The 11,969-nt window shown below is 48.5% G+C and overlaps 1 protein-coding gene across 1 annotated transcript; it reads right to left on the bottom strand.

Annotated features, from left to right (window-relative positions):
* Positions 1–10,249: 10,249 nt before the first annotated feature.
* LOC122552456 (immediate early response gene 5-like protein) lies at positions 10,250–11,969 on the bottom strand. Its single transcript, XM_043695191.1, has 2 exons — positions 11,331–11,969; positions 10,250–11,293 (listed from the first exon to the last, which is right to left on the bottom strand). Exons 1-2 carry the CDS (start codon positions 11,718–11,720, stop codon positions 10,769–10,771), a joined length of 915 nt encoding a protein of 304 aa, XP_043551126.1. The 5' UTR covers positions 11,721–11,969; the 3' UTR covers positions 10,250–10,768.

Genomic DNA, 11,969 nt, shown 5'->3' with positions numbered 1-11,969 from the left:
ATGCTGCCTGACCCACTGTGATTTCCAGCATTTGTCATTTTCAGTTCCGATTCTATCATCTGCAGTAATTTGCTCCTGCATGATCTTTCAATTTGACTTCATTCTCCATATCAAAGCCAGTTAACTGTCTAGCCCCAGTTTGTCCCTGAAAGCGTGCTGTCTGTGCAATATCGTCTTGAGGCACTACTGTCTATGTGCTAGCAGAGTCCCAGCATTATGACCCAGACACAACACGGGACAGTGATTCTATGTTGAGGTTGGAATATGTGACGTAGCTTGTACCTGCTACTGTTGTGCTATATACTGCAGCAGACCCTTTGTTAAATACCAACTCCTATGCACGGTGTTAATCTCTTCTGGGGCTGATTTTTCATCAGACACAATCCTAACAATTCGAGAAGGAGGCTGGCATGGAGCAGTTCTGTGACAGCAGTCAGTTGAAGGAGTCTGTGGATCTGGCACAGTGTCAACACTCAATCGATGGCACTGATCCTCGAGGCAATGCAGAGACAGAGACCGCCAGGGAATCGAGAACCAGAGTGTTACCATAACGACAAAGTACTCATTCCCTCTGCAGCTCAGCTGTCAATCAGTCCCCAGCTGGTTTTACCCAGGAGCCTGGGATATACATAAACACACACACACACACACACACAGACAAGCATATACACAACAAACTGAGGCCCTACACAGAGTCAGACAGACAGACAACACGGAAACAGACCCGCCAGTCCAACTCATACGCACTGACCAATCATTCCAGTCTGACCTAGTCCCGTTTGCCAGCACTTGGCCTATATCCCTCTCAACTCTTCCTATTCATATACTCATCCCAGATGCCTTTTAAATGCTGTAATTGTACCAGCCTCCACCACTTCCTCTGACAGCTCATTCCATACACTCACCCCCCTCTGTGTGAAAAGCTTACCCCTTAGGTCCCTTTAAATATTTCCCCTCTCACCCTAAACATATTCCCTCTAGCTCTGGACTCCACCACCCCAGGAAAAAGACTTTGTCTATTTACCCTATCCATGCCCCTCATGATTTTATAGACCTCTGTAAGGTCACCCCTCAGCCTCCAATGGTCCAGGGAAAACAGCCCCAGCCTGTTCAGCCTCTCCCTATAGCTCAGATCCTCCAACCCTGGCAACATCCTCGTAAATCTTTTCTGAACCCTTTCAAGTTTCACATCTTTCCGATAGAAAGGAGACCAGAATTGCATGCAATATTCCAACAGTGGCCTAACCAATGTCCAGTACAGCCACAACATGACCTCCCAACTCCTGTACTCAATCATAGAATCCCCACAGTGTGGTAGCAGGCCATTCAGCCTATCAAGTCCACACTGATCCTCTAAAGAGCATCCAACACAGACATATTCTATACCTGTATTAGCCTTTCCCATGGCTAACCCATCTAACCTGCACACTATGGACAATTTAGCATGGCCAATCCACTTAAACTGTACATCTTTGGACATGTTATGACTAATGAAGACAAGCATACCAAATGCCTTCTTCACCAGCCCCTCTACCTGTGACTCCACTTTCAAGGAACCATGCACCTGCACCTCTTTGTTCAGTAACACTCCCCAGGGCTCTACAAAGAAGTGTATAAGTCCTGCCCTGATTTGCCTTATCAAAATGCAACACCTCACATTTATCTGAATTAAACTCCATCTACCAATCCTTGGCCCATTTAATCGAGGACCTGTTGTACTCTGAAATAATCTTCTTCCCTGACCACCAATTTTGGTGTCATCTGCAAAATTACTAACCATTCCTCCCATTTTCACATCCAAATCATTTATATAAATCATGACAAGTAGTGGACCCAGCACCGATCCATGCAGCACACTGCTCCTCACAGGTCTCAGTGCAAAAAGCAATCCTCTACCACCACCCTCTGTCTCCTACCTTCAAGCCAGTTTTGTATCCAATTGGCTAGCTCTCCTTGGATCGCATCTGATCTAACCTAATAACTGGTGTTCCATGAGGAACTATGTCAAATGCTTTACTAAGGTCCATACAGACAACATCTACTACTCTGCCTTCATCAATATTCTTTGTCATCTCCTCAAAAATACTTAATCAAATTAGTGAGACATGATGTCCCATGCATGAAGCCATGTTAACCATCCCTAATCAGTCCTTTATCTCCAAATACATTTAAATCCTGTCCCTCAGGATCCCATCCAACAACTTACCCAACACTGATGTCAGGCTCACCTGGTCTATAGTTCCCTCTGGCTTTTCCTTACAGCCTTTCTTAAATGACACCACATTAGCCAATTTCCAATCTTCCAACACCAGATACACACACATACATAAGGACAGCTGGACACGCACAGACATGCACACACATAAACAGAACCACACATAGACACAGACACAAGCACATAGATACACATAGACACATGAGCACAGACACACACACAGTTACATACAACCTCATACATACACACACACATGATCATACAGGTCCACACACAGACACCATAAGATATAGGAACAGATATAGGGCATTTGACCCATTGAGCTGAAAATGTGTTGCTGGAAAAGCGCAGCAAGTCAGGCAGCATCCAAGGAGTAGGAGAATCGACGTTTTGGGCATGAGCCCTTCTTCAGGAATGAGGAGAAGGGCCCCTTTGCTTCCCTCCAAGGCCCCAAGGGATCCTTCCATATCCGCCACAAATTTACCTGCACCTCCACACACATCATTTACTGCATCCGCTGCACCCGATGTGGCCTCCTCTATATTGGGGAGACAGGCCGCCTACTTGCAGAACGTTTCAGAGAACACCTCCCTCCCCCTCCCACTACACCAAGGGCATGCAGGTCCTTGGACTCCTCCATCGCCAGACCATAGCAACACGACGGCTGGAGGAAGAGCGCCTCATCTTCCGCCTAGGAACCCTCCAATCACAAGGGATGAACTCAGATTTCTCCAGTTTCCTCATTTCCCCTCCCCCCACCTTGTCTCAGTCCCAATCCTTGAACTCAGCACCACCTTCCTAACCTGCAATCTTCTTCCTGACCTCTCCGCCCCCACCTCCACTCCAGCCTATCACCCTCACCTTAACCTCCTTCCACCTATCGCATTTCCAACGCCCCTCCCCCAAGTCCCTCCTCCCTTCCTTTTATCTTAGCCTGCTTGGCACACTCTCCTCATTCCTGAAGAAGGGCTCATGCCCGAAACGTCGATTCTCCTGCTCCTTGGATGCTGCCTGACCTGCTGCACTTTTCCAGCAACACATTTTCAGCTCTGATCTCCAGCATCTGCAATCCTCACTTTCTCCTATTTGACCCATTGAGTCTACTATTCGATCACAGCTGATTGTTCCTCAATGTCATTCCCCTATCTTCTCCCCATAATCCTTGATCTCCTTTACTAATCAAGAACCTATCTATTTCTTTCTTATATACATCAGTAACTTGGCCTCCATTTACCTCTGTGTCAAAACACACACACACAGACACACAGACACACACACACCCACAGACACACACACACACACACACACACACACACACAGAAACACACAGACACACACACACACAGACACACACACACGGAGATTATCCTGTCAAATCTGCCAGATTGCTGGGTGTGGACAGGAAGTTTCTGAACAGGCTGGGCAGGTCCTGACAGATTTCCTGCCATCATGAAAATTCACTGTGACTCACTTCACAGCGTGGTGTCTGTTATAAACCTTTACTAAACACAAATATCGATATCTCTCACAAAAAGCAAAATAAATATCTGCATTGATATAGCCCTGTTCACGACCACACTAAGCACGTTACAGCTAATGATGTACTTTTGAAGTGCAGCGTCTATTCAGGAAACAGGGCAGCCAATTCTGTGCACAGCAAGATCCCATTAGTAGCGGGGTATGAATGATCAGGTAATTTGTTTTTGTGACTGAGGGATGTGTACTGGCCAGGATGTCAGGACTAACTGCCCACTGCCCTTCCAAATAGGACCATCGGACTTTTTCACATCCTTTAGAGCAGATGGGGCCCAGTTTAATCTTTCCTCAAGACATCTCTCAGGCCTCACTGTTACCACACCATCCCGTCAGCTCAATTGTGCTGCTCGGGTCCTGAAGTGGGATTTGAACTCAGAGACTGAAAAGTAAAGCTGTTATTAATGTGCCACAACAGACCCACAACTTTATTGGTTTAAATCTCATTGACTTGCTCTGAGGGGGTGAAAGGTTCCTGTTGAAATGTCAGTCTTTGGTTTTTGGTGTCTCTGCTGTCCACGGGGTCAGTGGGGAGACAATGCAGGATAGCCCAGGGGAACCATCCTAACCACCATCCGGCTTGAGTTAAGTAATGCTACAAGAGACTGGTGCCCCAGGGGCCCAGTTTCAGTGGGAGATTCACCTCCCTTCTGTGTTTGTCTTTCTATTTTCGAATCCTTACTGTGAGTGCTGTTTGTGGCTCTGCAGTTCCACATCATCCTAGCGATTGGCCTTCAGTGCTTAGACAGTGACAAGTGTGTGTCTGTGTGTGTGTGTGGGGGGGGAGCTGTGTATGTGTGTGGGGAGGGCGTGGGCTGTATGTGTGTGTGTCAGTGTCTGGGGGGGTGGGGGGGAGGGGTAGTGCTCCAAGCTCTCAGTTGAATCATTGTCTGCTTCAGGATGAAGTCACAACTTGTTTATCCACGTTCCAGCTCTCAACATCATCATCATTGACGGGCCCTAGCAGATGAGGATAACTCTCTCCCACTCTCTGGGTGAGTCTGTAGGGGGCTGTACAGACCGATGCGGTTACCACAGGCTCTGGTACATTTGAGGCAGAAGGTATTGGAAGTGGTCCACATTCTCTAAGGCCACCCTGTGGACCTTGATGATCAGGGGTTTGCTCCATAATTCCGGGCAGAGTTGGTGGAGGGCCTTCACCTTGTGGGTGTTCAGGGTGTGACCCGTGCTCTCATATGACCCTGTAAAGGTGCTGACCCTGGGCGGGAATATGTCCTTTGAGATTGCACACACACACAAACCCCATCCATGTCCTGCTGCTCGATGACACTGGGTTGGGGTGAGTTTGGTTTTTGTTTGAAGGTGGGACTGTGGGGGATTGAATAATTTCCTGCTGGTTCTGGAGGTTAGCCCCACTCCAGTGGGGAGACGTGAAGCATTGCAGTGAGGTAGATCAGGAACAGTGTTGGGGCAATGGCACAGTCGTGTTTGACCCTGGTCCGAACAGGGAATGGGTTGGTGATGGAGCCATTTATCATTGCCATGACTTCCATGTCATCGTGGAGCAGGCGAAGGATGGGGACAAATTTCATGGCGTAGCCAAAGCAGAGAAGGACATTTCATAATGCTTCCCGATTGATGGTGCCAAAGGCCTTTGCAAGGCTGAGGGGGGAGGTTCTTGCCTCTGCATTTCTCCTGCAGCTGTCACATGGTGACAATCATATCCGTTCTGTCCCTCCAAGGTTGGAAGCCACACTGGGATTCCGGGAGGAGTTTCTCAGCCACAGGAAGGAGACAGATGATGAATTTTCCAATGATCAACAGAAGGGAGATTCCTCTGTAGTTACCACAGTTGGACTTGTTCCCTTTTTTTGAAAATGCTCAGGACTGTGGCATCTCAGAGCTCTCCCAGGATGCTCTCCTCCTTCCAGATAAAGCAGAAAAGGGCGTCTAGCTGCACTGGGAGTTCTGTGCCTCTGCACTTCAATACCTCAGCAGGATACTGTCTGCTCCAGCAGCCTGGTTGTTAAGCTGGTGGACAGTCTTCTCTACTTTGTGCAGGACTGAGGTGTTGCTAAACTCATGGCATGTGATGAAGCTCAGACACTCACTGGGTGCAGTCAGACTTCCTCCTATTCCTCTTTCGCTCTGCCTCTTTCTGTCTTCATCAGGCTCCACATAATCAACAGGTACAAGTTTGGAGAGTAATGGAATACTCACTTACTCCTCACAGCTCCAACAAAACTTAAAAAGCTCAACACCATCCAACGACAAAGCAGCCCACTTGATTGGCACCACATCCACAAGCATCCACTCCCTCCACCACTGACGCTCAGTAGCAGCAGTGTGTACTATCTACAAGATGCACTGCAGAAAATCAACCAAGATCCTCACACAACACCTTTAAAACCCACAACCACTTCCATCTCGAAGGACAGAGGCAGCAGATACATGGAAAACCCTATATGCAAAACCCTCTGAGCTACTCGCTGTCCTGACTTGGCAATATGTCAGCATTCCTTTAGTGTCACTGGGTCAGAATCCTGGAAAACCCTCTCTAATGTCACTGTCAATGTAATTACACCCCCAGAACCGATAGCTCACCACCATCATCTCAAAGACAACTACGGATAGGGAATAAATGTTTGCCTCATCAGCAACACCCACATCTCACAAAAGAACTTCTTTAAAAAAAAATCCTGCTTCATGACGAACATGTTGATTTCTTACATTGTAACAGTGACTGCATTTCTGAAGTATGTTAACTGACAATGACACACTCCATTACATCCTGGGTCATGAGAGGTGCTATATAAATAGAAATCTTTAATTAAATAGCTGCATGCATATAATGGGAGTCTAGTATTGGAGTATAAAACTTTAGTAACATTACACATGTATGCTTCTTCTTGATTTTATGCCGTTTATAGTAACTATTCCCAAAGATTAGAAAAGAAATGTATTTAGCTGCAAACTAGTTTCAACATGTCAATTTATCAGGAACTGAGGCCTTAAAGTCAAAGGCTGCATTAATCATAGTGTGCATCGAAAATATTACATTATAGCATATCACACACAATATGTCTTGTTTTATAGAACAATCCCCCTCCTTCACTGAGCAATGTGACACCAATATTGTTCCCGTTATCGCCTGCCCACTGTTAAACCCACTTTTTGGTTCTGCTTTCACAGTAACTGGGGAGCTTCTGATAAGTAGGTGGTGTACGTGAGCATCAGGAAAACGAATGCCTTCAGCCATTCCACTTAGATAACCCCACTGTTTCTCTAGGCATTCGCGTGAACTGGTCTTACTGCAAAACACGCTCCATCCCTGCACAATGACACTGAATTTTAAAGGTCAATAGAAAGATTAGCAAGTGGATAATCAACTGCAAGAAGTTCTGTGCAAGTGGTTTCAGAGTGGGAATAAACGCCAGACTTGATTATGACACTGTCCTTGAGAATTGTTTGGCACAGTGCCCAGACCAATCTGCTGAGAGTCCACCAGCCAAGGACAGACCTTTGTGAAATCTGTTAGAGCAATACCAGAAATTCCAACAGTCAACAGGGAAACAACATGACATCCTCCTCTGTGTAACTCCTTGTAACGAACCCATTTCACAATAACCACAAAAAGTGGCAGTTGTGAGTTGCCTGACTTGGTGAAGCGAGCTGTTGGATGTCTGTGGATGAATGAATACTGGTTTCAGGGACAGGAAAGGAAGCTGACCAACCAGGACAGCAGCAGCTGTTCGGGCAGTGCTTGTACCAAGTCACTCTCATTAGGCAGTTTCAAGGCTGCATCAACAAAGGTGAAGACCCAATGTACTTTGTGATGTTTGAAAAGATTTAATGAGCTACCATGGTGTTGCCATTTTAGGATGTTGCCTGGTGTGGAGGGATAGTCTTATGAGGAAAGGCTGAAGGACCTGAGGCTGTTTTTATTAGAGAGAAGGAGGTTGAGAGGTGACTTAATTGAGACATATAAAATGATCAGAGGGTTAGATAGGGTGGACAGTGAGAGCCTTTTTTTCCTCGGATGGTGATGGCTAGCACAAGGGCACATAGCTTTAAATTGAGGGGTGATAGATGTCAGTGGTAGTTTCTTTACTCTGAGAGTCGTGGGGGTGTGGAACCCACTGCCTGCAACAGTAATAGACTCGCCAACTTTAACGGCATTTAAATGGTCACTAGATAAACATATGGATAAAAATGGAATAGCGTGGGACAGATAGGTTTCAGATTGGTTCCACAGGTCAATGCAACATCGAGGGTCGAGGGCTCTGCCCTGATTACATTTCCAATTTGATGTAGACTGTGGACAGTTCAGTGACAGTCTATTTTAATCAGTGTGAACCACATTCATTTGGGGGTGTTAGAAATTAGCTATCTGTGTTTTGTAGATTGTATTATTGTTCTAGCACTGTCAAGCTTATTGGTGTTTGTTCAAACCTGTGGATTCTTGTATCTTTATTGTCTCAGTAAGTTGCCAGGATTTTGCATTCACCTCCTTGAAAATAAATGTTACTGCCCATAGCCAGAACCTAATATGCATTTGGCAGCCTGGCTGGGATTGTAACATATTACATGCCAACCATTAACCTATTAACCATTCTAACCATCAACACCACAGTGTAACCCACTTTCACAATTATGCTCCAACCCTCACCATTACACTCCAACTAGCACCATTACATAGAACCCTATGGTGTGAAAGCAGGCCATTTGGCCCATTGAATCTGCATCAACCCTCTGAAAAGCATTCCAACCAGACTAACCTATCCCTATTCCCATAACCCTGCACTTCTGTGGCCATCCACCCTAACCTGTACATCCCTAGACACTTTGGGCAATTTCCCATGGCCAATCCACTTCACCTGTGCATCTTTGGACTGCGGAATGAAACCAGAGCAGCAAGTGGGAACTCATGCAGACTCGGGGAGAATGTGCAACCTACACAGTCGCCTGAGATGAATTAATAAGAGGAATGGCAGGATGCATGATTAGAGTGGGAGATGGGTAGGAAAAGGCTGATTTGTAACATAAACATGAGCAAGGACCTGTTAGGCCAATGGCCTGTGCAGTGATGGAATCATGTACAAATTATTGTCACACCACACCGGTCAGACTGAGACCTGCTGGAGCACTCCAAAACCCTGGAAACTCCAACAATTGAACAAAGTTACAAATGGTTTGGGAGTCACATTCAGTCCCTCTCCCATTCACACATTAGCAAAATATACCCTGATGTCCTTTCATATTCTCCGCTTCTGCAGGTGGATAGAGTTTCAATTCCAATGGGAAGCCTATCGCTGCCAGGTGATTCCAAAGTGCTGGGGGTTTTTTTTTTGGGGGGGGGGAAACCAAGGAACAGGGAAAAGAGGGGGAGTTGGGAATCCACTTGGGACCATGAGATGAAATGTTGGGGTTGGGATCGAAGGTGACAGTGCTTGCCACATGGTCACTTTTTCTGCCAGAGGATGTGGTGGAGGCTGGTACAATTGCAACATTTAAGAGGCATCTGGATGGGTATATGAATAGGAAGGGTTTGGAGGGATATGGGCCGGGTGCTGGCAGGTGGGACTAGATTGGGTTGGGATATCTGGTCGGCATGGACAGGTTGGACCGAAGGGTCTGTTTCCATGCTATACATCTCTATGACTTTATTATTGGACTGTGGGAGGATACCCACACAAACACAGGGGAAAATCTCCACAGTCACCCAAGACTGGAATTGAACCCGGGTCCCTGACACTGAGGCAGCAATGTGAGCCACTGAGCCACCCCGTTTCATACAGAGTCCAGTGTTCTGCCCTCTTGAACACTGGAAGGAAGCGACGTTATACAAAAGCAATACTGAGGGAGTGCTGAACTGTCAGAGGTACAACCTTTCTGATGACATGCAGGGGCTAATCCCCTCCTGCACAAATCTCTGAACATTATTTGAAGGGCAGCATCCTGACCAATAGTTATCCCCAAATTATTAAACACAGATTATCTGGTTATTGCTGACGGTGGAAGATTACTGTAGGAGTGCCACATTCTAAAACACCCCACTTCAAAAACCTTTCAGAGGTCTGAAGGTACTACGGATGAGGTCACGTGGCGCAGTGGGCGGGTCCCTGCCCCTGAGCAGCAAGTTCCGGATTCGAGTCCCATTCAGGTCTCGATGACCAAGGGAGGGATATTGCCGGTGAAGTCAGACAGGTCAAATTGCAGGATTGTCATTTCATGTAATCTGTTGAGAATCCGCTGGCCAAAGTGGGAGAGATTCTTGCCCAAGCCACATTTCGGTAACAAAGCGGACTATCACAGATTTCAAGCGTGCCTTAACCTTAACACAGCAACTCGGTAAACTATAACACCACCACCACCAAGGTGGATAGAAACTTCATCACAGAGTGGATTAAATTAAGCCTTTCCCGATCTCCAACCCATTCAAAAACAAAAGGTGCAATACATCACTCGCGGGGGGGGGGGGGGGGGGGGGGTAGAAAGTGGGTTAGCAGAGAAAGAGATGAAATAAAAAGATTGTAAATATACATTAATTTATAAACTTTACTCAGTCCCATCAAGAGAACCAATTATAAATGCAGTTGGTCTTTATTGTCTCATTTTAAAAAGTTCTAACATTTAGAAATACATTAACTTCCATATAAAGTTTATTTGACAGCAGCGTTGATCCATATAGTGTTTGGTGGTGTCCCGGTTTGAATAACACCCGCCGGGGGAAATGGGCTCAGTTACTGACCCGATGGCTTCAGTTCAAGTCTATAGATCGAAGCAGGAAACTTGCGATCCTGTTGTGTAACAATGATGGAAACCGCCTCGTCACTGCCTGGAACTTGGCTCCAAGGTTCAGGAAACAACAGTCTGAGAGGATCCCTCCCTCTGTCTCTCGGATTAGCTTTGGCCCAGGCTCCGCTCTCTCTGAGCCGGAAAACACTCTCTCAATGCCGGATCCAGAGGCGATTTCTCCGCCCGTTTCCAAGGCGTGCTCCTGGATGTGGGGTGTTCCTCCCCGCTCACTCTCCGCAGTCCTCACCCTCTCTTCCGGCTTCAATACGCCACGATGGCTCGGGGCCAGCTGCCCAGCTCACTGAGCGCCCGGTCCCGGCAGATATGACCCGGGGACACCGGCTGCTCCCCGGGGGAATCGCCGAGGATACCGCTGAAGCCGGAGCCGAGGGCACAGACCAGGCTGGAGGTGGATTCCGCCGGCCTCCGGGACTCCCCGTCCTCCAGGCGGGCTCTCTTTACGGGCAGGCACCCGGAGTCAGGGCAGTCCCTCTGTTCCCAGGCTTTCCTCCGCTTTCGGCTCCTCTCCGGCTCCGGCCCGGGGCTGCTTGCTGTCCCCAGACGCCGCTGGCTGGGGCATGAAGCCGGGCAAACCGAGGAGCCACTGTGTCCCGGATCCGATACATTGTCTCGGCCGCAGTGGATACATTCCCGGGGCTGGATACATTCCTCCTCCCGGGGCTGGATACACTCCCGGGGCTGGATACACTCCCGGGGCTGGATACATTCCTCCTCCCGGGGCTGGATACATTCCCGGGGCTGGATACATTCCCGGGGCTGGATACACTCCCGGGGCTGGATACACTCCCGGGGCTGGATACACTCCCGGGGCTGGATACATTCCTCCCTCCCGGGGCTGGATACACTCCCGGGGCTGGATACACTCCCCCTGCCGGGACTGGATACACTCCCCCTGCCGGGGCGCCACATTGGACTCCTCGCCTCGGGGACTGCCTCCGAGCCGGGCTCCTCCCTGCCCCTCCTCACACCGGACGTCCACCTCCATGGCCCCGGCCTCTGTTTGCTGAGCGTGTCCAGCCTCCTGCTGCTGTTGCTCGGCCCTGACGTTCAGGTAAATGTCCCGGGCGCTGCGCAGCACCAGCGACAGTAAGAGGCTCTTGTGTAGCCGGACACCTCCCCTCTGGAGCCGGGAGTTGTACATCTTACCCAGGGCGACGGCCATCACCCGCTGCGCTTCCACCTTCAGATCCATGGGGTAGGGGGGGGAATAGGTAAAGGGTGTACGGGTCGTGGAGTGGTATTCAGTCGGGAGGGGGGTGAAGAGATGCTTCCAGTGGAAGGAGTTGGTATTTGAGAACAATCCGAACACAGAGCCTCCCTCTCCGGGCAGTGGAGCTGCAGAAGTCCGCGCTCTCTGCTCCTGGAGACTTTTATAAAGAGTGACTCAGCCCCAGCGCTCCGCCCAGCCCTCTCTCCAACATCAGCTTCCCCCCTCCCTGGG

Source organism: Chiloscyllium plagiosum, chromosome 8, assembly GCF_004010195.1.
Source record: "Chiloscyllium plagiosum isolate BGI_BamShark_2017 chromosome 8, ASM401019v2, whole genome shotgun sequence".
NCBI classification, from domain to species: Eukaryota; Metazoa; Chordata; class Chondrichthyes; order Orectolobiformes; family Hemiscylliidae; genus Chiloscyllium; species Chiloscyllium plagiosum.
Note: the sequence above shows the minus strand (reverse complement) of the source record. Positions and strands in the feature narration are given on the sequence as shown.